This window comes from Rhipicephalus microplus, chromosome 2, assembly GCF_043290135.1.
Source record: "Rhipicephalus microplus isolate Deutch F79 chromosome 2, USDA_Rmic, whole genome shotgun sequence".
Taxonomy (NCBI): Eukaryota; Metazoa; Arthropoda; class Arachnida; order Ixodida; family Ixodidae; genus Rhipicephalus; species Rhipicephalus microplus.
In genome coordinates this window covers 210669167-210696136 of record NC_134701.1, presented here as the reverse complement: position 1 = coordinate 210696136, position 26970 = coordinate 210669167, and the positions used below count along the sequence as shown (strand labels likewise).

The 26970-nt window shown below is 44.3% G+C and overlaps 1 protein-coding gene across 2 annotated transcripts in view; it reads left to right on the top strand.

Moving 5' to 3' along the window:
• The first annotated feature begins 4056 nt into the window (after nt 1-4056).
• The window catches only part of LOC119169575 (sushi, von Willebrand factor type A, EGF and pentraxin domain-containing protein 1-like), a 67822-nt gene continuing 44908 nt past the window's right edge, over nt 4057-26970 (top strand). Inside the window, exons 1-9 of one of the 2 annotated variants that reach the window (XM_075875353.1) lie at nt 4057-4582; nt 7185-7399; nt 9535-9699; nt 11106-11264; nt 11551-11781; nt 14962-15141; nt 17341-17434; nt 22044-22165; nt 24436-24699. In XM_075875353.1, coding sequence (XP_075731468.1) covers nt 4119-4582; nt 7185-7399; nt 9535-9699; nt 11106-11264; nt 11551-11781; nt 14962-15141; nt 17341-17434; nt 22044-22165; nt 24436-24699 — 1894 coding nt within the window. In that variant the 5' untranslated portion in view covers nt 4057-4118. The remainder of the gene's footprint in view (nt 4583-7184; nt 7400-9534; nt 9700-11105; nt 11265-11550; nt 11782-14961; nt 15142-17340; nt 17435-22043; nt 22166-24435; nt 24700-26970) is intronic. The other variant, XM_075875348.1, reaches the window with a different exon arrangement.

Sequence of the window (26970 nt, the reverse complement as noted above, 5' to 3'; positions counted from 1 at the left end):
CAGTTGCGCATGTTGGTATGATGAAACATGCGCCAACAGTTGCGCATGACGAAACAGTTGCGCACGATGAAACACGCGCCAAAAAGTACAAACACTCAGCACTCGTCCTGTGTCCTTTCTGAGTGTTTGTACTGTTTGGCGCTTGTTTCATGACGAATCGTCTTTTCTCTTTTCTCCTCATTCTTCAATGGTGTGCGGTGAGTGTCCCATCTTCCATATCTTTCTCCTCCTACTATTCTTTTTTATCCCCTTACCACATCCCCTATACATAGAGCCAAGTCGTGTCGCCATACAAGGCAGATATAAATTAATTCCTTTTTTCTTGCCCTCAAGAACCACTTTCTACTTGCAACGGCCTGCTTTTCTTCCCTAGATTTCTCTCGCTCGCTGGATTCCGTGCGGACCGGTTGTGCCCTCGCGATATCCGACGACAGTGCAGCTCTGGCGACTGGGTTGGTTCTACGCCACCTCCTGACGCCGGTCCCCGACGACGACGACAGCGTAGCTCTGGCCGACTGGATTAACCCTACGTCATCTCCTGTCTCCGACAAGATCTCTCGTCAGTGGTGCCCCGTCCTCGGACTCCTGCAACCGTGTCCGTCTTTCCTGTCTTCTCCTTACTTCCGTCGTTCACTGTCCCGGCACCTCGCTCTCTCCTTCCCCCCTCTCTATCTCTCTATACCTTTAATCCTATCCTTTTAATCCCTTCTCTACCTTCATCCCCCGTGAGCTACTGTTGAGGTGTCCTCCCCCTGAGAGACAATAACGGGGCTCACTTTTCTCTTCTTTTCATTTAAAATCACTCCCCCCTCCCTAGATTTCCGGGTTTAAACGAGCGCTGAACAATGACGGGACTGGCTCGACTCAGCAAAGGTGTGAGGCAGAATTGGCACCCTTTTTTTTTTGGATGGTTAGGAAAATCCAGCCCCCTCCCCACCAAATATGGTTTAGATCACTCGAATTCGAGAGTCCCCACGATGGCGATCGTACTGCGAAAACAATTACTAATGAACACAGACCGTGAGCGGGTCGAGCTGTGAATGCCAAAAAATTGTGGCAGCTTCCCACAAGTGGTGCCAAAAATGTAAGAAGAGCAGAGTTTGGTCCCCTTCTTTGTTTTTTTTTAAATTTTCTTCTTGTATTTCCCCCCTCTGTTTCTTGTATTTGTTTTATGTATGTTGATTTCTATTCTTTCTTAATATTTCTTTCATTCGCTCGCTCTCACTTACTCTATCTTTCTGACTGTTTCTATCTTCATTTTATTTCTTATCGTTCTTTCTCTCTCTCCCTCTGCATCATATCTCTCTTTCATTGTCTCTCTTTATTTCTCGCTTTCTGTCTTTCTCTCTGTTTTTTTTTTCTATTTCGCGTGTCTATTTCTTTAGATCTCTATCTATGCATATCAATGTCTTTCGCTCCTTCATTTTATTTCGATCTACCTCTCTGTTCTTCTCATCTACGTTGGGTCTGTTTCTTTCTCTTCCTTTCTCTATGTACGTCTCTGTGCTTCTAACTTTTTTCTTTATTAACTTCATTTTTCTCTATTTTTCTTTCTTTCTCCCTACCTTTTTCACGTTTTTCACGTGCTTTACTTCGCCGAGCAAAATGGGCGTAACCTCCTTGGTTTTAGAAAGGTTTAGCAAGTGTTGGGCCGCAGTGCCATGAATACAGTGAACTAGTATATACCATGAACTCGAGGTGGTTAAATGTGGGAAGTAGACCCGAAGCGCAAACCGTAAGAAAGTGTGCGTGTGCCACCTCTCGTTTAGTCCTTGGAATGTCCGCTGGATGGCGGTGCTTCTATACGGGGAGTATATGATGGAAAGATGCGAGATGGTGGTACTTGGAGTGTTGAATAGATGGACGAACGGAAACACAGGCAGATGCATGGATGGACGCATGAACGGACGCACGCACGGACGGGTGGATGGATGCATGGACGGTCACACAGACCGACGCATGGATGGACGGAAGCAAGAACGAATGGACGGACGAATGCTTCACCCCACTCTCCCTCATTCACTCCGTGGTTATGCTGCCAATTTTTTTTTTCACATCTAGCCGGCTCAAACAGCTACAATGTTAATGGTGCAGAAATCAATACGCCTGTTAAGGTACAGCGTTGTACGTTGCAAAACTCAAATATGTTGAGCTCGCGTAGAACGAACACTGTAGCAGGAGCAGCTGTCTCGGGCGGCATCGGGAACTTCCTCTTTCGCTGTAATCTTTCGCAGACGGAGGCAAGAGACGGGACGATGGGTTTTCACGATGTCGCGAGTGTAGCGTCTCGGGTTTAGCGACATATACAAAGGGATACTTGTTCGTGCAAGAAACAACTAAGCTGGGGCCTCAGTAGCACGGTAGATATAGGCTCACGGGCCTGAAAAAAGATAAAAATAAAAAACAACAGAAAAACGATTCTTTCGTATATAATAGCTGAGCATTTGTTCCTGGATGCAATGGACACTTTAAGTGCAACGGGTGCGTGAAGAAAGATGCTCGGGAAATACACTATAAGCAATCACAATTATCGCAGGGGCGATGCCAAGATTCTTCAACTGGGAACAGGGGTGGGGGGTACGCGACAAGTGAGTTTCTTCAAGTGGGCAGGGAGGCTTGGGACATATGCGTTCTGTTATAAGACTTATGACTATATGTTTGCTCTTAGCAGGGGGGGGGGGGCAGGGCGGGGCGGAAGTTTTGGGGGGCTCCAGCCCCCACCCCCTCCCCATACTCTCAGCAGCACCTTCATTTGGCGACGGGCTTAAAACACCATTGTAACTTCTAGTCGACACATGTCTCTTTATGAACTGTACAGCGCGTGAAAGTGTCACGCACGCACACGGGCAGTCACAGGCTTCGTACGCTAGGAAAAAAAAAGCATATTCTTGGAAATCTGAACAAATCAAGTGCCAGAAATGATGCCACAAGGATGCCTCCGCCTCGGTGGTACAGGACTACTGGGTGCGGTGGCTGCACTTTCGAATTATCTACCTTCACGCCGTCGAACCTGTCGAGCCATTGAAGGTTGGTGTTTTGGCCAAACAAGTTTTTTTACGATGGTAGCCGAGGACCCCTGATGATACTTGTGTATTAAGAACTTTAGTTCCATCGTTACGCCTGGAAAGATGGAGACCAAAGGTGCGCCGTTGTGAGAAGCATGGCATCGCTTAATCTTAATTTTTAATCCATTGCAAAGCGGTTTTCTTTCGAACGCGAATAACGTAATTGCGAGTAGAGGGGAGCATTCTGGTGTAACTTGTCCCAACCCCCCTCTTCCCCCCTCCACGTCGCCCTCATGAAAAACACTACGCTTTGAGTTGAAGGAATTGTTAACAATGCCAAGTCCATTTATTAATAGCAACCTATAGCTTCTCGAAAAGATGCAGAAACACATAAAGAAACGTTGTGAGCTCGTTAGGTGGGTGTGCTGATTTACCGCTGAATGTGTGATGTTTGGTATTGACGTGACAAAGACAGAAATAATCTCAATGGTCTACACTATATTCCACAGTCTGTCCCATACATTTACTTATTTGGACCTGTCCCTTAATCGTATCAGGTGCAGGGTTACGGGTATATACAGGTTTTTGACGGTAATGGCGGCAGCGGACACCTGATGTTGGATTCCGCGAACTGTCTATATTGTTCGCGTTTACACCTGAAAAGTTGGGTATGAATGCCAGACCGTCTTACGAAGCCCGTCATCTCTTCACTTTCATTATTGCCTCCGTTGTGAAGCTCGTATACTTGCGAACTCGAGAAGAAAAAAGCGAGTGGGAAGGGGGTTGCGTTGAAACTTGACTTCCCTTAATGAGGAACCGTGTGCGCATTTATGTGCACGCACAAGGAACACGCTTGGTGAAATAAATATCGGCCTTTTCTAGCTTTCATGTGTGGACGGGAAACCTCCTTACCATATATAGTTGCCGCTGCCTCTTGAAAGAAAAAAAAGTAGACGTCAGCAAGCGTAAATTAGCGATGGCAGACTCTGTGGCCGCCTTTCGCCCCTCCGCGTGATTAAAGAACTCTGATAAGAGAGACGTGGCGCGGCACCGGCACGAAGGAGGATCCGCTCGACAGAACGGAACGGCATCAGTGACATCTGTACGACAGCGATGTGCGGTCCACGTCGCTCGTCTCCTCTCGGAGTGCGACGCCTTCTCGCGAGCGTTGGGCTGGCGCTCGCCACGACGTCAGTGGTGCGGTGCCTGCAGCTTACGGACGACTTGCAGAGGTTCGTGACAACGCTCGAGCGGTATGCCAGGACGAGAAACGACATCGTCTTCGTGCTCGACGAATCCGGCAGCATCGGCGAGGATAACTTTCCGGCCGAAGTGGAATTCACGCAGATGACGGCGCGCTTACTGACGGTGTCGCCGGATTTCTCCCGGATCGCGCTGGTCACCTACAGCAGCGACTACGTGCTGCACTTCGACCACATTTCCCAAGGCGGCAGCAGCATGTGCGGCTTCCTAGGCGAGATTGAGAAGATCGGATATCGCGGAGGCAGCACCAAGACCAAGGAGGCGCTTGAGTACGCCGACCGCCTGCTGCAGGGCGGCCGTTCTGGAGTAAACAGGTGACAGTTTCCGATCTCTAGCGAGATGCCACATTCATAGGCATGCATAAGGGAAAGCAGAGCGTTCGCCTCTAATCATCGATGTGGGGTGCCAAGTCGGCCTTCTAACCCGACTTTGTCAAACCTGGTATGTCATTGTTTAATGTGCAGGTTTATGGCGTGATAGGCCTTCGACGATAATAGCACACGAGGAATCGTTGTATTAGACAAATACCGTTCATGTTCCACTTTTACACCCGGAAAGCGGGGATCAAAGGTTGCACACTGTTGACAGAAGCCCTTCATCACTTAACTTTTTTCGCGTGCATTGCGAAGCTTTTCTTTCTCCAATATGGGAGAAGGGGGTGGGGTGAGGCGGGGCTGTAAAGAGACACGTCCACCCCCTGCCCATTTCAGTGTTGCATTGCCATGCTAATCTGACATAGCGCTAAGCGACCGACACGGGAACCCAGTAAATGTTAAACTTATCCGGAACTTCGCTACGCACGCTGCTGCGCCTCACCGCGTCAGTTTCAGGGAAGACGTGGTCGTAAGAAAAATACGGAGGATATGCCGCAAGGCGTCCGAAGACAAGGTGATAGTCACTTTGATTTCTGCTACCTAAGACGCCAGAATTTTTTTATGGAGGGAGGGGGGAGGGGCACGATAAGTGAATTTCTTTAGGGAGACAGGAAGCCTGGGAAACATGCATATGCATGTGCTTCGACTAAGCTTGTTCTTGAAGAGGCAGGAGAAAAGGGGCTCCACTCTCCACCCCCCTGCTGTCTCGCTGGCACCACCTCTGTCCACAAGATGTACGATTCCCACCATAGAGATCTTCGTTATACTCAACTTTCCTTCCGTGCGGCTGTGGTCTTTGTTCTGTTGTCTCTCGCTGTTTGTCTGGCAATGTTTAATAGACGCTTTTTCTTATGATACGGATGGCGACTTAGAACTCTCTGCACGTAAAAGTGTGCCTATACACTGTCGACAGAGTGGAATTTCTAACAATATAAGGTCACATTGCCAGAAGATCAAAGCACGTAATCTGGCATGAGCAGTTTCAAGACGGCTTGGAATTCATGGCGTCAATCTGACAATCAAGAAGCGCAGAAGAAAGTAACGCTATATTAATTTCATCAGATAGTGATGAAGAGTTACGTATAGGAATAGCAATGAAGAGTCAACAGCACTTTGGGAGACCAGCGCTGGATAAGTGGCGCGCCGAAAAAAGGCCACTAGCAGGGACTCGAGGCTTGACTCTGCCGTTCGCGCGGATGACCGGCCGAAGTGTACCGCTGCGAGCACTCGCGCATGCGCCGTTCCCATGTTTGATTTTGGCACAAACAGCTCGAGCAGCCCTCACACCCGTAGCTACTTTGTTCACTTTTTCGCTTGATAGCACTTTATCTCGAAGCTACTTTCACAGGAAGGCGCTGAAAAACGGAGAGAAGCTCTGCAAAGCGAATTACGTCAGCGTGAGCGGCTCAACGTGCGCGTTTTAACTGTCAGGGCTACCGCGGAAACTCCAGCACTGGTTTCTTATAAGAAAAACAAGAGTACGTGTTACTCTTAATGGTGAGTCACGACTTGTCACGTATTGTGATTGTAGTTGACCCCGCTTCTGCACGACCACAAAAAATGATGAAAATAGGGCATATGTGCTACTCTATAGGTGCAATATATAGCTGCCCCATCAGGGCTAACACCACCATTCAAGAAAAAAAAAGTAAAATAATAGGGGCAGCAAAAATCCCCGCTATATCGCAAATGAGGCACTGCGTTTTGTTCAGTAAAAGGGTAGAACGAGACACTTCAGGCACGTTAAAGAAATGTTCGCAAGACGCTCATTCAGGCCCCCACAGCGAGTGGCGAGCCATAATCAAGGTACATCATAAACCCAATTTGCTGTCTGTGCCACATGTAGCAGCGAAGTAAAAACTAAAAATGGTCTTCTTCGCCCCCTTGGTGTATGGTACCCAGAGTAAGAGCAGTGCCAGTTGGAACTGTTTCTTTTTATGGAAGTACAACGTTATGGGCGTTAGAAATGCAAACCACTGCATGAACAATAGGCACAAAATTCTTTGCAAATGTTTAGCGGATACCACACTTCTCAGACAAAAATAAAAAGAGGATAGCGAATGCCAGCCTACTACTAAAATATTTTATTTTAGTACAGTAGTGGGTATCAAGCAAGTGTGCTTGCAGTAGTTAACCAATGAGTGTTTAGAAAAGGCTCTGAAAGGCCGCTCTTCTAGCTTTCGCTGTGACTGTGCTGTGCCTTACGCGCAGGCCTGGCGTTTTTGATTGAAGTGCAATTTTATGGGTATTAGAAACGCAAATAAAAAGTGGTACATACTTGACTTACTGTCCTTCAAAAGGCGAAAAAGGCATGGTGACACCCTTTTGGTGTCGCGACAACCTCCAAAGAGAGTCATGCGTAGTGAGTTAGGATTAAAAAAATCATTCAAATAACTTTTTTTTTTCCAAGGGCCCTTCTGGAAGACTAGAAAAACAAATCGTACTTATGACTGCGGAAAAAATTTATTTTTTTTCTTTGAGAATTGGTGGTGTCTTTTTTTTAATAGAATAATCTAGTCTGACTTTTTTTTCATCTTTGCAGAATAATCGTGCTGATATCAGATGGGCAGGCTGACGCAAGCTCCAGACCACAGGGCATCGCCCTCGAATTGAAGCGAAAAGGTGTCATTATATTTGCGGTTGGAGTCGCCAGCATCAACCGTGCCGAGTTGGAGGAGGTGGCGACATCCACCGCGCACATCTACATGCTGACAAGCTTTCCCTACATCAAGGAAGTCAACTTGGACCTCCGCGAAGGTACATGTCACGGAGTGGGCACAGTGGTCAGCAGTCGGCACCCTATTAGCTTCGGGTGCCACCGATGTCAGCATTTCGAACGGTGCTGCGGTAACGCAACCCGGAAGAATCCGCCTTTTGTCTTCTGCTAAGCTCTGGCTAAAGCAACTGCACTTTCATTACGGTTCACTCGCGTAGCACGGCGTTCCTCGATTACTAGCTTTATTTTATTATAGTGTTAGTTAAGTAGATGGAAATAGATGGTTGCCCGAATCACAGGAGGACACGAAACGTCTACATTTAACGTACCTTCTATATATCCACAGCTATCAGGGTCACAATTGTGCCTCCGAGTTGGTAGTGTAAGGGCCTGTCTATGCGCTACCCACCCGCAGCAGCAACGCAGTTGCCGGGACCCCTGTCGCACCCAAGCGGAGAGTGAAAGAGCGTCGCCGATTCTCTCACTTGCCCTCTACTTAGGTGCGGTACATATGTGTCCTGGCACTCCCGGCGCCTACAAAATATGGTGGCATTTGAGAACGCAATAAAGGTCCTTGTGGTCGAGGCTTGTCCGTTGGCGCTTTGTGCCATAGTCGCCACTGGTGATGACGATGGTGCTGCTGATGATGAAGAAAAAACGCGTTCAAGACCACACATTCTTTTCTACAATAACCATACAGTGACGTGAAAGTTGCCAATACACTCAGGCTGTAGAAACATTCACTACTTTCAAATTCCTGGCTTTCAAATTTATTTATTGTTTAAGTTATCTTTCTGCTGAAATTTTTATAACCGTAGTTTTTATTTGTAAATTTCCAACTATTTTTTTCCTTCACACCTCGCATCATTTTAAAAAGACGCAAGCTGACAAAATTGAAGTATTTCGTTAGGACTGTCCGGATCTTGGCCAGTCCCCCAGCATGGATGTGTACCACAGATTCCAGGCTCTATATACCTCTACTCTTTCTGCCATCACAGCACACCACAAGCCAGATAACTTAAGTCTTAAAGGCGAATCCTAAAGGCGAACCTTGAATCTCAAAGGCGAATCCTAAAGGTCCCCAATGTTTGCCTTTAAAAGCTACACTCGATTTCTTGCACAACTCGTAATAGGGACCATCGCAATCTCCACATTCCTGAACCCAAATTTACATGAATGTTTTACGCTAAACATTTTCGTGAGAGAATATTTCAGCCAATCACGATGTGAGACATGGCAACAGCAGAGACTGTTAACCAACGGGAAAAACATATTGCGAAAAAAAAAGTGAATTCGGCCCCTGATGCTTGAAGTTAGTCTCCCGATTGTATAGATCAGATTTAAGTGCACTAAATTCACTTCCTCAGTAGGCTTCGTGTCTTGGATACAGGGTCGGGAAGGTTGCCAATGTCTTGCTGTGATTTATTGAAGCTTCAAAAAGATTAGGGATATAGAACCAATCTTTCCTCCTGATTTACTTGTTTTAGAAATCGCGTTATATATTTTTTGGGAGTTCAAAAATATCCACTTCATTCGTTATATCTGGAGTTTCCTAGTTATATATTCTTCTTACTAAATATGTTTGTTTTCATTTTTTTCCGTCTTTTTAACAGTAATAATCTGACTTATACTTTGCTCTCTTTTAGAATCAACTCAGTTGCCCTCAATGAGCAGCGGTTAACCGGACTATGTGCTATACCGGCATGCCCTGCCCGTGCCCATTTCATCTTCCTGTTTTCAACTACGATATCCTTAACCCTTCGTTTGTTCAATGACCCACTCGGCTCTCTTCCCGTCTCTTAGACTTACGACTATCATTATTCTTTCCATTATTCACGGCACTGTCCGCAAATCAAGTTGAATCCTTTTTGTAATACTCCAGGTTTCTGCTCCGTAGGTAAGCGCTGGACTAAGGGATAGACAGGAAGTTAGGTAGCTGGATGAGATTAAGAAACTTGGGGGTATAACGTGGCAGCAGGAGGCACAGGACGGACTTCAGTAGTAGAACATGGGAGAGAAAGCCTTTGCCCTGCAGCTGGAGTAGTTAGGATGAGTATGATGTTGAAGATGAACTTATAAGTTCTCGAAAGTCTACCCGGTGCTTAATGAATTCCCCTCGCTGGTGTGTCACGGATACAAGTCTCTACTTCTCTCTACTTTTCTCTTCATGTTACAGATATCCAGGATAACCAGTGGGACTCCGTGGATGCATCCAAGTGCTTCGATCAGTCCGGGAGCTGTGACGTGAATGCCATCTGCGGCTGTGGTGCCCGAGGCGGAAACTATCGGTGCATCTGCAAAGAGGGCTACGAAGGCACCGGGACGAGCGGCACATGTCGACGTGCGTGACGTCATTTACTTACTACCGATATTTATAGTCGAACAGCGCGGTGAAACGATACACGAAAAAATAAGCTTAGATAAACAAGCGCAGACTAACAACTGGGTTTATCAATAAACTCAATAAACCCAGTTGTTAGTCTACGCTTGTTTGTTCGTCTCAGCTTCTTTCTTCGTCTATCGTTTCACCGCGCAGTTTCAATATACTGAACGTTTATCAACTTGCCCCAACTTTCCACTACCGATACATAGCCTGGTTTAGAACTTCCGTGTAATTTGTATTTGGCGGGCTGTGCGTTAGAATGTTCGTGCTGATAGTTTGTCACTGCCCCCCGAACCCGTTCGGTTGAATATAAATTCTGATGTGGTCAATCAATCAATAATAAAAAGACTGCATAGAGTATCATCAAATAACGGGTCATCGCGGCTAAGCAAACATTCATGCGATTGAGAAACCCCTTTGAAAGCATGATGGTATTCACTATGTAGTCGTAAAACATATTCCAGAACTGACGCGGCCACATGGCTTCACTCGAGAATACGGGAGCACAGTGAAATTTAGACCGAACTTGTTGGCCAACGTTCGCCTTCATAGCTTTGATCCGAATTCACAAAATTATCCTTAGCGAGACACATTTTAAGCGGAAGAAACACTAATGTTCCACCTGTGGCTTTGTGTGGTCTTCACAAACGCTTACACAGCTTGGATGGGAATGACCAACAACCTTACTTACAATGACAGCAGACGCAAAGATATTAAGGAATGAGCAGCAGGGAGAACTGGAAACAAACACTATAGTGATGGACGGAGTAAGAAGCGAACGGTCGGGCGGCAAACCTCTATTGCTTTAGTCGTTCTCTCATGAGTGTATGCTTTTCCTGTTCACGCTACGAAGTACTCTTTTAATGCTAACCAACTCGCTCAACTACAGAATTTTACAGGAAAAGGCAAATTGCGGACATGTGAATGTTTCCGTCTGAGTACGCCCTGAAAAGAATATCAAAAGTTGTTGCGCGTCTTTTGTCTGCAAGTCAGGCAAGAAAGCCCGGAGACAGGCCTTGATGGCAGTCGTGTATTGCCGCATGCTAATATTGTTGCACGTATGCCTGAAGACGATGACGACGACGACGACGACGACAGGTGACCACGCTTAATGTGCCAAAGTAGAAAAGGAGCACAAGCTAGGTGACTTATATATTAAACGGCCCACTTCATACGTAAGGTGCAGTTTTCTTCTTGGTGGTGTCTCCTTGTACACTTTTTTACGACGGCTGCCCCATTTACATGAAGCACATGGTTGCCAGCCGCTATAAAAACTGGATGGCTTCCATGTCTTTCCATCCCTTGCTCTTCCTCCTCCATCTTGCCCTCCAATCTCGGAACAAAACAAACGATTACGTACGCAGGTTGCCCACGAGGTAAATACAAGAAAGAGATTGGCTCTCTAAATTGCAAGGAGTGTCCGGGTCACTCAACGACGTCTGACGAAGGCGCAAACAGCTTGGATCAGTGCTTGTGCATACCTGGCTATGAGGGGAACCCCGGCAGCAATGTACCCTGCAAACGTAAGTCACCGTTCCTGTTTCTTGACATAATGATGTAGTAGACTACTGATAGCGTGAAGTAGAGAGTCAAATTAACAGACCCTGGATATATGCGGTGGCGTTGAGGTAATGTATGACAGGCAAGGCTACATGGTCACGCTTGGTGTAGGCCAAATCATTCTTAATAGCCAGCTGCCTGTAAAATGTCCCGCATGTAACAATTGCCACAGTACGTATGGTCTACCTTGCGTACATTGTATTAACTTCACGAGACCACACGCAATAACCTTTAATGTCTTGCGCGCAGCCGTCAAGTGCGCCAAGCTTTCGGATCCTCCTGGTGGAAGCACTCTGCCTCACCCATGCGGAAACGAATTCGGTAACAAGTGCGACTTCAAGTGCAACGAAGGTTATTGTCCTTATTCGTGCAACATGACTGAAGTCCTGGCCGGAAAATTACCGTGGAACAGCAAGTCGGAGGTGCCACGTGTCTGCAGGGCGAATAAGGCGTGGTCTGGAAGACAGTTCTTCTGTGACAGTAAGTTGATGCTACTGCCCGACTAGTAATTAGCGACAGAGCAGGACGTGCACTTCACACGTGCTCTGCTTGTGCTTCCGCGAGTAAAAGATTTGTATATCTTTGCCGCCGCGTGACAGACGCTTCACTATGACCTCATTACCTTCATCTGCCTGACTACGTCCACTGCTGGGCAAAGGTCTCTCCCATGTTCAGCCAGTCAACTAGGTCCTGTGCTTACTGCTGCCACTTTATACCCGCAAACTTCCTAATCACATCTGCCCCATAACTTTCTGTCTCCCTCTCACCCACCTGTCTTCTCTGGAAATCCAATCAGTTACCCCGAATGACAAGCGGTTATCCTGCCTACGCGCTACGTGCCCGGTCCATGTACATTTTTGCTTGTTGATTTCGACTATGATGTCCTTAACAACTGTTTGTTCCCTGACCCACTCTGCTCTTTTCTTGTTCTTTAAGGTTACACATATAATTTTCCTTTTAATCGCTCGCTGCGTTGTTTTTAATTTAAGCTGGACCCTCTTTGCAAGCCTCCAGGTTTTTGCTCCTTAGATAAGTACCAGCAAGACGCAGCTGTTATATGCCTTCCTCTCCAGGGATAGGGACAATTTACCATCCATAATTTGAGAACGCTTGCCGAATGTGCTCCACTCCATTCTTATTCTTCTAGTTACTTTAATCTCGTGGTTCGGCTCCATGGTTACTCCCTGTACTAAGTAGATGTACTCTTTTACAACTTCCAGTGCATTGCTACCAATATCGAAGCGCTGTTCTCTTCCGGCATTGCTGTACATTACTTTCGTTTTCTGCAGAAAAATTTTAAGACCTACCTTTCTGCTCTCCTTGTCTCATTCAGTAATAATTAATTGCAAATAGTGCCCTGAGTTGCTCAGCAATGCAAAGTCATCAGCGAAGTGCAGGTTAATAAGCTATTCTTTATCAATTCTTATCCCTAGCTCTTCCAATTCTAGGTTTCTGAAAACCTCCTGTATGCACGTGGTGAATAGCATTGAGTAGATCGCATCTCCTTGTCTTACACTCTTATTTATTCAGAATCAAGATGGGAGCCGACAGATGGAAACAACGTAGTGGGATAATCAAGGAGGGCGAACAGTGGAAGTGCCTTAGACTCTCTCTCTCTCTCTCTCTCCCCCCCCCCCCTCTCTCTCTCTCTCTCTCTCTCTCTCTCTCTCTCTTTCTCTCAATCTCTCTCTCTCTCTCTCTCTCTCTCTATATATATATATATATATATATATATATATATATATATATGGGTGGTAATAAATATCTCTGTTTTTGCTTTGGCGAGAAAAGGACGGGGAGAGGTCGTAGCAGCTATTAGGGGGGGGGGGATGCCCCTCATAATTTCTGACCTGTGAAAACGACGCCCCCCCCACTGCCCCCCCCCACACTGCTTCCCTCCCCGGATCCCGAGCCCCTGAATGTGGTCTATTGTTGAGTAGCCTGTTTAAATCCCTGCTTGATTCTTTGGGGCTTTAATTTTAATGTTGTCTTAACTCGGTTAGCAATTACCTTTGTAAATAGCTTGTATAGGAAGAAGAGGAAGCTGATCAGCCTGTAAATCCTCAAGTGCTCGTCTTCCCTTTTCTTGTGGATTAACATGATGTTGGCATTCTTCCAAGATTTTGCCCTCCCCACGAGAAGGCATTACGTCAACAGGGTGGATATTTTTTCTAACACAATCTGTCCTCCGTCTTTCAGCAGATCTGATTCTACCTGATCCTCACCAGCAGCTTTGCCTCTTTACATTTCTTCCAATGCTTTCCCGTCTTCTTCAGTCAATACTGGTGGAATGTCACCTGCGTTACTGCTAGTTCTTACATTGTGGTCGTGCTTGTCCCGGCTGCTGTACAGGTCCCTTTAAAACTCCTCTGCTACAATCCTATCTATATTGGTAGTTACTTTGCCCTCATGATCCCTTAGTGCATACATCTGCTTTTTGCCTATACCAAGTTTCTACCCCGCTAGTCACGGTGCCTATCCCACTATGACCTATCGCGGCACAAGTGGCAAGGCTTGTTCAGTGAAAAGTTGCAAGTTTAAGTTAAACAAGCAAACGAAACGATAAATACTTGCTAAAGCTTACATTCGTGTTTTGCTCATTTCTATTAGTGCCAACTGCGATGTGTCGATATATCTGTCTGGTTTGAAACGTCCATCTCATATCGATATTTTAACGCTTGCAGTAATAAAAATCACGAAAAAAAACCTCGAAGGAACCCCTGAATAACCATAACTCCTAAATACTAAGCTAGCGAAGCCGCCAAAATTTACACGGTCATAAAAAATATTCTATAGAAGGTAGTCTATTAGCTATATCTTATACCTTATCATTGCCGCTTAAAGTTTTCTCTAGAGACACATACGGGTTCGTCTGAATGAACAAGCGCAAATTGATCGCAGTTTGCGTCTTGTGTTTGCTTAGGGTGAATGTACCTCTCACTGTGTCGCGTTTGCTGCACATGCTTTTAAGTCGATGTACATTATTGCCAAGTTTCCGTAGGGGGCGCAGATTCCGAGTCAAGCCTCTATAAGCGCTTTTGTCCTCCTTCCACCCCACTGAGAATATGAATGCATTTGTATTTTTATTTCAATAATACAGTATTGTTGCTGGAGAGAGATAAAGACAGAAAGAAAGGTAAGAAGTAGCACTAAGGCAGGAAAGTTACCCGGACATACGTACGGTTGACTACCCTACACAGGCGGTAAGTGATATCGCTTAATAAGCGATCCGTTGTTCGAGCATGCTTATCGAGATCTTTGCTAGCACTGTACACACCCAGACATTCTTGTAAGGGCACAAAAGAATATTTGTGTTACAAATGCTTGAACTTGAATGAAGATTGCATGTGGTGAAGCTCTGTCTTCTGCGATATTCCATGCGTTCACATGGGAGCGCATGCACTGCAACGAGACCCATTGGCAGAAAGAAGCGGGACCCGGGGGGATGAGGAAGGCTAGTAGTCTGCCTTTCCCCCCCAAACTTTGACGGACGATGGTGCTTTACAGAAAATGAGTAATTTAAACAACGTTTTCTTCATATAGTCAAGGCCTTCGGTAAGTGCTTGCGAGAAACAATTCTGGCTATGGCTCGCGTCTTATCGCTTGAAAAGTGCGAAAGTGCGCGCTACATAATTCAGAGGCTTCGTCTGTGGCGCGCAGAGGTACGCTGCCCAGCGCTCAACGCTCCGCCCAATGGGAACATGAACTGCTCGAGCAACACGTTCGAGTTTGGCACAACGTGCGTAGTCAGGTGCTCGGTGGGCCACAATCTGATCGGCAACCCCAGACTTACCTGTGCGACCAACGGCATGTGGATTGGCCAGCTGCCAACGTGTCGAGGTAAGTCCACGGTTACGAACTTCTGCGTGAGGCACAGTGTACAGTTTACGCACTTTGGTGTGACCAAAAATTTTTTTTAAAAACCTCTTTGGGTGTGACTAATCCCGCGTCTTTCTTGCGATTTCATTGTAGAAAACTCTGCGCTCTCTACCTTCCTGTCGCGAATGCCAATTTGTAAGATCACGTGCTTTGGCGCATCGATAGAGTGACTTCTAACGCACAGAAGAACATAGGGGCGAACGGAAAATGCACGCAGCTCTTACTTCCAGCGTACTGAAGGAACGCATAGGCGCGTAGACGTATACACATGAGAATAGCTCAAGACAACGTAAACGCCGTCGTTTGCGTTGTATTTATCTGCTCTCTTGCGTACGCGTTTTCATGACCCTACCTTATTCTATACCGATTTCTTGTCAGCTACTCCAATATCTTGTCGGTTTAAAACTTCCGACAACCATTAATCAGTATAGCAGCCAAAACGTGCGGATTTGTATAGGCTAGTAGCCTACTTTGACACAGCAACACTTTGAAAGTTAGGCCTATGTGCGTGTGTTTCTTGTGTTCTTCAGTGCGCCGAGGAAGTTGCTGCTAATACATCACGTTGATAACACGTAAGCTGTTGATTGATATGTGGGGTTTAACGTCCCGAAACCACAATATGATTATGAGAGACGCCATAGTGGAGGGCTCTGGAAATTTCGACCACCTGGGGTTCTTTAACGTGCGCCCAAATCTGAGCACACGGGCCTACAACATTTCCGCCTCCATCGGAAATGCAGCCGCCGCAGCCGGGATTTGATCCCGCGACCTGCGAGTCAGCAGTCGAGTACCTTAGCCACTAGACCACCGCGGCGGGGCACACGTAAGCTGTTCATCGCCTGTAAGCACCAAGCAACTAACTAACTAACTAACTAACTAACTAACTAACTAACTAACTAACTAACTAACTAACTAACTAACTAACTAACTAACTAACTAACTAACTAACTAACTAACTAACTAACTAACTAACTAACTAACTAACTAACTAACTAACTAACTAACTAACTAACTAACTAACTAACTAACTAACTAACTAACTAACTAACTAACTAACTAACTAACTAACTAACTAACTAACTAACTAACTAAAAATATCTCTTTGACTGCACCTTTAGAAGACGATGCAGTCAACAGTGGCTACGAAACCATTGTTAGTGAAGGCAGCCGATCAATGGGCTAAATTTTGAACATTGGCTCTGTGGTCAGTGCAAAAGTTCTTCATTACACCTCCATATATGAAGCTGGATGAACGTATGGATGAAGCGCTTCATATATGAAACTTCATAGATGATCGTACACAAAATTCAATAAAAAATATGACACTTTCAAAAGATCATACGAGCCCCGCCACGGTGGTCTAGTGGCTAAGGTACTCGGCTGCTGACCCGCAGGTCGCGGGATCAAATCCCGGCTGTGGCGGCTGCATTTTCGATGGAGGCGGAAATGTTGTAGACCCGTGTACTCAGATTTGGGGGCACGTTAAAGAACCCCAGGTGGTCAAAATTTCCGGAGCCCTCCACTACGGCGACTCTCATAATCATATGCTGGTTTTGGGACGTTAAACCCCACAAATCAATCAAAAGATCATACGAATTTTCAACACACTGTCGGGAGGTTATGTCCATACAAAATGAAAACTTACGCCACTTGGAGGTAACTTTTTTTATACCTTTACAGCAGCGTTTTAGTCAGGATTTAAAAAAACATTGCTGTAACCGATTAGTGAACTTAGAAGTGTAACAGCTTGGGTTAGTTGGTATGGCATGACGATAGTTATAGCGCGAAAACAAAACGAAGACACAGAGACAAGAAGTTCTTGTCTCTGTGTCGTCGTTTTGTTTTCGCACTATAACTATCGTCGCCGAGGGAAACCACCCATAAGTACTCTGTCTGGCATTGTTTTTATCACCGTGAAAACACTGCTACACAACAGCAGGCAATCGTAACTGACTGCCGCAAGTATCTACATCATCGGTAAAAACATGCCGTCTCGTCGTTGCTAACTATACGTATGGATGAAAGACTTTTGTGAATTGGGTCTCTTAACGCTTGTACCAGAAAGAAAACAAGGGCAAAAAGCAACGAAGGCCTGTGGACACGTGCGTAGTAATATTTGTTACGTTCTTTGCGCAAATAATTGCTTTCTTTCTTTCGCAGTCGTCACGTGTCGGCCGCTAAAGAAGAACAAAAAGATGCAGGTGAGCCCGTCTAGGTGCCAAAACGAGACAATGCCTTACGGATCGATATGCAAGTAAGTTTATGGCGTTTCTTTTTATTAAAAAAATGCCAGTCCTGCACGCAACGAAGGCTATATGAAGCCATCCTGCGAAGGCTTCTAATTATTGAAGCTCGTGTGCTTAGACGGAAACCAGTTAGCTGTACTGCAAGCCCAGCAGGAACTCTCATCAAATACGAAAAAAAAAAATGCCCCGCCTGCGTGGAACGCGTAGCACAGTCACAGTGAAAGCTAGAAGAGCGGCCTTTCAGAGCCTTTTCTTAACTCTCTTAGGGTAACTGCTATAAGCACACTTGCTGGGTACCCACTACACCATTAATAATCATAATTTCTGGGTAGTAGACCAGCATTCGCTATGCTATTCCTCCGTCATTCTCCAAAGAAGCGTGAGATTCGCTACACACTTGCTAGGAATTTTGTGCAATTTTCTTATGGAGTGGCTGACGACGATGAAGAATCACGCCAGAAGTGGGTATGTGCCAGAGTTAATAGGTGATCAAGAAGGAATTTTCTAATGGGTTTGAGCTTCGCACGGCCCACTCGTTACTCAATTCGATTGTGTGACGCCTGGTTGTTGTTTTATTGTTCTAAAACGCTTTATTACTCATATCAACACGACTATTTTCCCGACATCAGGCCTGTCAAAGACCAGTTTTGAAACGAGTTCCAAGCACCGGCGTGGCTCAGTGCGTACCTTCATGGTTAGAAAGGGTAGAAGCCCTACTAGCCATGAATGAATTTTAGGGCGGGATGTGTTATAGTAGTGCTTGACGGCCGTGGTCATTTTTTGTTATGTTTGTTGTGTTTTGCAACATATGTATCTTATCCCACCGTGTGTAAAGCTTAACCGGTAATTAAGACAAAAAAAAAGCCAGCTTGGCTCAGTGATAGAATAATGGGCTGGTACACAGCGGACCTGGGTTCGAATCCTATTGTGTCCTTGTTCTTCTTATTTACGTTATTAAAATGCGAAGCATTTCTTAGCGAACTTCGGCGACTTTGGGCGTATCTATCTATCTATCTATCTATCTATCTATCTATCTATCTATCTATCTATCTATCTATCTATCTATCTATCTATCTATCTATCTATCTATCTATCTATCTATCTATCTATCTATCTATCTATCTATCTATCTATCTATCTATCTATCTATCTATCTATCTATCTATCTATCTATCTATCTATCTATCTATCTATCTATCTATCTATCTATCTATCTATCTATCTATCTATCTATCTATCTATCTATCTATCTATCTATCTATCTATCTATCTATCTATCTATCTATCTATCTATCTATCTATCTATCTATCTATCTATCTATCTATCTATCTATCTATCTATCTATCTATCTATCTATCTATCTATCTATCTATCTATCTATGACTTTTAGCTCTCCTGGCCGTCTCAATAGTATCGATACTAAAATTGGTATGGCATAACATGGCTACATGAAGAGCATAATTGACTAGTCATAACATAAAAATCATGACATGCTCGTTATGAATGTCATGATATACATTTCATGGCCTTGTTGGTCTTGCGGTGGTTTCGTTCACATGACATTTTGCAAAGCTGTATGGTATGACATGACAGCATGGCGAACATAAGTGACAGACCCTAACGTGAAAATTACGACATCATGTCATGGTTTTCATGTTATGATTAGTTAAGACTACACGCCACGCTCATGGTGCGCTCACGGTCACTTCACTAGCTTCACTTATACCAAATTTGGTAATACGGGACGTGAATGGATGACGAAAGCACACGACTGGTGCAAACATGATAATCATGAAATGCGCGTCATGTAAGAACATGACTACATGCCATGCTTCTGATGTGCTAGCAGCCGTTTCGCTATAGGTTCAAATATACTAAACTTGGTGCTACGTGACGTCAATAAAGGATAAATGTATATGACTGGTGCAAGCATGATAATCATGACATCAGTCTGATGCAAGAAGATGACAACATACCACGCTCATGATGCGCACGCGGCCGTTTCGCTTGCTTAACATATACCGAATTTGGTATTACATGACGTGAATGGACAACAAAGGTGAATGACACGTCCAAACATGATAATCATGACATGCGTGTCATGTAAAACATGACTACATGCAACGCACATAGCACTCTCACAGCCGTTTCGTCAGCTGTTTTAATACCGAATTTGGTACCACGTGACGTAAATAGACAATGAAAGTAAATTACACGCCTGAACATGATAATCATGATATGTGTGTCATGTGACACGTGATTACATGCTATGGTCATAGCATGCTTGAAGCCATTTCGCTAGCTCCACATATACCATATTTGGTATTAGGTGTCATGAATAGACGACGGAGGTAAGCGACAAGTCTAAAGATGATAATCATGATATGCGTTTCATGTAAAACATGACTACATGCTACGCTAATAGCGTGCTCGTGGCCATTTCGCTACTCCACGTATACGAAATTCGGTATCGCAATGACTTGAATAGACGACGAAGGTAAATGACACGTTTAAACATGGTAATCATGGTATGGAAGTCATGTATGGCATAATTTACATGCGCATCGTAACGTTGTGCTGATTTTAAAATGACATATGAACCTTCCTCAATCGTGATTCGCATATCATCGATTTCTACAGTATATGGGATCTGCCAGTTTTTTGTTCTTTCGTAGTCCTTCTTTGTGGCTCGAAGCCATGCCGCCACCTCGCAGTGCTCTTAAAGTAAGCGCATGCAGCAGCGTCACTGTGACGCTTCCCCTTGGTTGCCAGCATAGCGCCACGAACGGAGACGTGCTATTTTAAAACGCCGTATCTGCTCAAGACGCGCAGCGCATACACTAGAGCGACATGACACCGATTTTAGCCTGCCGACTGTCATTGGGGGCGTATTTTGTCTTGTCGTCGTCCTATTTACACTACAACGACGCCAAATTTCAATTTCGCTCCATACCAAGTTGAGGAGGCGACCGTAAGAGCACTAAAACGTAGGCGGTTATAGGTAGATTATACACGGCGACAACTTCTCCACGAGTGTTGAAGATTGGGCGAGTTGGTTCGTCGTACTTGAACTGGTATAGCGCATTACGGGGAAGAAGAAACGGCCGAGCAGACCGACACAAGAGGACAGAGCGCTCTGTCCTCTTGTGTCGGTCTGCTCGGCCGTTTCTTCTTCCCCGTAATGCGCTATACCAGTTCAAGGACAACTTCTCTTTACAGCAGTGTGCAAGCTACACAACCGAAGTGCATGGTTGCTACCGCACCAAAGAATAATAGTTAAGTTGACTGATAATTTCCTAATTGCCTTGCTGAAGTAAATGCTCATTTATTTATCGTGAGACTCAAACAGTTGCAAAAAATCATCGGCAAAATACCATTATTGTTCACATTGAAAGAACGCCTTTCCTTTTTTCCGTTTCTTAGACAGCGCCACCTTTTCAGCATACCCGCTTTACGCGTTAACGATGCGATCGAGCGCAACCATAATCAGCCGCAAGGTTACGTATATACTGCTTGCGAAGCAGCACCGTCAACACAAATTTGCGGAAGCCCCATCTTCATATATTCTTCGCTCCTATGTGAAAAAAAGTTGTCGCTGAAAGAAATGCTCAATACAACTTTGGTTCCCTACGACAAATGTTTCGCATTTAATAAGTTGTTGGCGTCGTAAGAACACAACTAAAAAGAAATTGTGCAGGTACGCACCACAGTAGTGCGAACATAGAGTTTCCTAAACATATACTAGAGGGAATTCTGGCGCTAGTGTCTATGGGAGCTGCAACGCACGGCGCTTCAGCAAGCGGGAATGATGGGTAGTACACGGATTTGTCTAATCTTTGCACTTCTAGCTCCGTCTGTGCTCGTGTGACTTGAACTGTTTTCTCACGAAACAAAAATCAGCAAATGTTCAGCGGTTGCGCTTCACCACCTTTTTATTTTAGGCTTACCATTTTCCACCGGATCACGAAGTTAAAAGGGGTTCGTTCATTCTCTCAAACCAAAACCGAAACACAGCAATAAACGAAGCCACAAGTGTGATTCGCCGCCCGCAAGTACAAAGACCAGGCAAATCCGTGTTCTACCCACCATTCCCATGGTCGCTGAACGATGGCAGTGCCAGAGTCCCCTCTGGTTAATTTTAGGAAAATCTATGGGTGGGAAGACTGGAAATGGCGAAAGTGACGGCATTCTCCTTCTCCTCCTTTCCCTTTCTCGCCCATTTACTATATGCTCATATGCTCTGATATGCCCTCTCCTTCCTACCTTCCTCCTCTTATGTATCCATCTCTTCCCTTTGCGACACACTTGCTGGTGAGCACTCCTTTAGGCCATTTAGAAAATGTGAAAATTCGTTGCAGCCGAGCTTTTAGAACGACCACATCTCACAGTCCACCGAAAGTGCCTTTCTGCACCTGTAGTTGCAAGATTTAGCCTACGCGTAGAAAGTTCGTTTTCAGGTTCTGAGTTATTACAAGCGTAACAGCTATGCAGCGTACTCGAACGGCTCATTTTACTATATGTAGAATTTCAACCAATGTGAACAGTGTACGTATATTGCGGCATGGTACTGTGTTTTGGAAATAATGTAATTAGCCTACATTGTTGCTTATTCGCAGGTACACGTGTAAAAGAGGCTGGCGACTAGTCGACCCAATAAGAAAAACTGCAGTCGATGGTTTCAGAAAGTGCTTGGAGAACGGCAAGTGGCAAGGTGCAAACCAGAAGATAACATGCCGAGGTATGTGTTTACTGTGTGGTATGCCAACTGTCTATCCTACCGACTGCCATTGAGCTACGGAATGCTTTACCCGAATATATAGTTAATCAGCAGGATACCATAAATTTAGCCACCTCCTTTCGCGTTTCTTAAACTCATAATCTGTCCCCGCACTCTGTTATTTCAAGTAGCATACTTTTGTGACAGCATTCTTAGCACGTTTTTCTTCCCATTTCACTGACATTATATATTTATTTTGGAAATACAACATGTTTACTCTATTTTTCAAACTTTTATTTCTTTGTCTGCTTGTTTGTCTATATATTTTTGTATTATAATGAAATGCTGTTAGTGATACTTTTGTCCCCCCCCCCCCCCCCTTATCTTATACCCCGAAAAGCGCCTTAAAGGTTAAACAAATGGTGGTGATGAAGATCATTCCCACGGTGGCTGAATAATCGTTGTGTTAAAATTCTCTCTATTAAATATTGTAGAAAACTCTATGGCCACAAGCACTCGCATGAATCGATGTACAATATATGACTGCCACGCAGAATGGTTCAATTCCGGCTCTAACGCGATTTCCAATCTTTTATTGCCTTTACCCTCACTGATAATGCTGCCCATGCAAGCGCCGCATTATAGCGACCCAAGCTTTATACCGCTATCGCGTAATGATTTCCGAAACTTTGTCGTCACCGCTCCTGGTTTAATACAAAAGGTACATCTCCTGTGCCTCATACTCAAACTTGCCATGACATGTGCGTAGGCCATGGCATGTGCGTATGTGCCACACGTGACTGAATGAAATGATTTCACGACGTACACGACAAGTATGTCAAGCTATTCGTGTAATAACCTCTTCATCGTTTTCTTCATACATTATTGCCCTACCAAGCAAAATTTTGATACGTGTCAAGTTAAAGGGATGACAACTAGAATGCCCATAGTTTAAGGTAATTGATGGGGTACAACGTTCAAAAAACCACCGTACGATTGTGAGAGACGCCATAGTGGAAGGCTCCGGTAATTTAGATCATCTAGGTTTCTTTATTGTGCACCTAAATTTATGTACACAGGCCTCAAACATTCCAGCTTTCGTCGATTATGCAGCTGCCGCGCACGAAAGCCCCACGATCCACCTAGGCGGATAGATAGATAAATAAATAGATAGATGTAAATAAATAAATAAATAAATAAATAAATAAATAAATAAATAAATAAATAAATAAATAAATAAATAAATAAATAAATAAATAAATAATCAAACTGCTTTTGCCTGACTGAGAAGGGGTTCGCTTTTATAATAATTGTTTCGATTTAACGCCTCGAACCAAGATATGATTACGAAGGACGAATCAGTGGAGGGCTCCGGAAAATTTGGGCACCTGAGGACTTTTAACATGCACATAACCCCTATATTAAGAAACGCTCTTTGACTTGGACTTGAATTGCCACTGCCTTCGATGCAACATAAACGCATCTCCGAAGCGCTGTCTTTAGGGTGTGCCAAAGCAGGACAAACACCTTTCAAACGTACTGCCCTGATGTGGTCGAAAGTCAAGTTCAAGTCAAGAAGCTCATCAAAATACGGATGTATATCTAAGTAGGTGGGCGTCTAGAATTTTCGCCTCCATGAGAAATGTGGCCAACGGGACCGGAATCACATTCCGCGACTTTGAGGTCGGCAGTCGAGTCGCCACCGTGGCTGGTAGATAATCAGAGAGAGAGGGGGGAAATGACAAATAGACAGAGAGAGAGAGGAAGAGAAGAAATAAAAAGAATGGTAGAATGATAAAGAGAAAAATGCTTAGTGAAAGAAATAAACAAACGACATTAGTATAGTATAGTAAGGAAGGGAAAGGGAGAGTTGAGAGAGTAAAAGCCCGGGCAAGCTAGCTTCCCGTTAGGTGCCCTTCGCGACACAGTGCAAGCTGTGCAATTTTTTTTTTCTGAATTCCGGCACTTATAAACATTTTACATGTCTGTGCACTCGGCCAACATCAAATGCTTGGAAGAATAACCAACAAGTGCTACATACATATTACGGATGAACAGCCAGTGTAAAACAAACGAACAAACAAGCAGAAAAAAAGAAAAGGACGGGACAAGCAGGCCTGAGTATTCGCGTTCAGATAGGATGCAGTAAAATTTTTTTATAGGTATCACCAGAGTGTGATTGATATTGCTGAGACGGTTTACGACAAATAGTCATTCTAGAAGAATCCCAGGCCCGACTTGGCACGAAGTCAGCGACGTTCTCCTTAAATTTTCTTCGTGATTTGTTTCAGACGCGGAACCACCCGAGATTATGAACTGCCCTGGAGACATACAAGTGAACAACGCACCTCACAGTCCATTCTCGGATCCTGTGACGTGGGAAGAACCCACCGCCCGGGACAATTCGGGAATCGTTAGCGTGAAGCTAATATCTCCAGGTTACGCTATGAGATTACCATGGGAAGCTCCTATAGGAGAACACGTTATCCAATACGTGGCCGTGGACGGCGAAAAACTGGAATCGAAACCTTGCACCTTCAGGGTCACTGTACGAGGTAAGGAGAGGCGTGGCATTTTATACTTCTGCATCTAAGAATGTGCATGGATCCATGCAGCTGTATCGGGCGTGTTTTCTTGTTCATATGTTGAAACGAGTAAAGTCATTTTGTCATTTATATAGCGTTTTGCTAGAAAAGTCAGCTTTTGATTTTAGTATTTTCATTTAATGACAAATAATGTTATCGCAGTATCTGCAAGAAAACGCACGGGTGACTGCAGGGTTGCCAGGTTTGGGTGCTTTGTGTAAGTGTGGCTGCTTCTTTTAGGTTAATAAGCAAATGGAGTTTATCATTTAGGTTTCGTTGTTATCATTTTAGGTTAATAAACAAATGGAGTTTATCAAACTCGCTAACTATTAATGTTGCCAAAACAAAAGGCGTGCTTTTTCAACCAAAGAATAAAAAACAAGTAGTCCATGGATGTCTCCAGATAGGAACTTCCGGGATAGAAGTAGTACCTTCAGTCAAAAGTTTAGGCGTCATTTTTCAGGAAAACATGTTATGGAATGAACATGTCAACATTATTGCCAATAAGCTTGCTCGAGTCACAGGTATACTAGTAAGATTACGCCTCTTGCTGCCATTGAAAGTGAAGCTCTTACTTTATAATTCTCTTTTTCTATCACATATCAATTATTGTCATCTCGTATGGGGCAACACAACCAGCTCGAACATCAGCAGTTTATTCCTTTTGCAAAAGAAAGCCGTTCGAACGATTTTAAATGCTCCATTCGATGCACACACGGACCCTATTTTTGACCAGTTAAATATCATACCATTGAAGGCAGTGTACAATACAATTTTGCAAAAACGGTTTTTAATAGAAAGAAAGAATAGCATGGGTTTTCTAGAGCAATTGTCAAGGCTCACATTAAATTCAAGCACGTTCAGTACACGTCACAAAGAAACCTGGCATGTTCCACATTGTAGAACAAATTATGGAAAACAAATGCTACGTCATGCCTTACCATCTTTGCTAAACTCTCTTCATTAACTGCCATATTTCCCCTCCCGAAGGATCTGGTTGTGCCGATCATACATCTCATTCGCTATTGTGTTTTAAATGAACAGGCATTTTATGTTAAAAGTACAAGGTGAAGCGTTTTTGAACTTTTGTATATTCATTAGTGAATACTTCTTATGCTCGTATGTTTACTATGTATTTTTGTGTATTTTTGTGTTGAAGGTGTATAGCGACGCGTTTCAAACTTTGTATTCAAATTTGTTCATTGTTTTCGGATGCAAGTGTTTTAAATTATCTCTATTTCTTACTGTGCGTGTGTGTACATGAATCTGTTCTTGCATTGCATTTTTGATCTTGCCCGCCAACTGTTTGTTGCGAAAGAAAAGGGGCACAGACCTCGTCAAGCCGTAATGTAGCTTTTTGTCTGTGTCCCTGTCATCTGCACAATGTATAGATGCGAAATAAAGTTCAAGTTCAAGTTCAGGTTGGTGGTGACAAAAAAAAATTGGTTGGCCTGACTATTAGGCTACTTTGTGGCTACTTTATGGCACCATCGTTCGGAACCACATGATCAATATGTGGTCACGTGGCAGCCGCTTGTGTTAAAAGAATGTGATGCCTGAATATGACGAAAAAGACGTGTTTGAAGCTGCCAAAATTGATTTTGGCACCAGTATATTGCAAAAAAAGGCATTTGAATACGTGGTTGGGTATCAGGTAAAGTTGTTGCATGGGGCCTCATTTCGCAGGTGACCTGTCACTGTCAACGCGACTTTAAATCACAAAATTAAAGTGATCAGGACAACTGAATGTGCTCTGCGTGCACGGCACTTAACACTTATTGACCTTCTCGAGTGAATATCTGATGAATTGCTTGCGTCATTTCTTAGGCAAACAAACGAACTGCGACTAAAGAATATTACCTGCACATACTTCGTCATCACGCAAAAAAGGATCACTAACATGAATTCTAGCACAAACAATTAATGTAAACATGAGCCCTAGGTTCATATTTGCATATACGCAATGATTCATCCACTAAAACTGTTAGAAATGTTCTTACCAAGCAGTCTCGATGCAACATTTACTTTCAGCAATATCTAGCCAGCCGATTGTAAGCAACAATTGACAATCACGTCCCAAGTGGCCCAGCCGCAGAAGCACAATCTTACTCTGAAACTGGTCGTTAGTACATTAATCTGGACAATGATAACCCTGCCAACAGTGTTAGTAAATATGGCGGGTCACTGAAAAACAGCACCCAGAGGAAATCACTGTGTGTCGTTCGCAGTGTTTACTGTCAA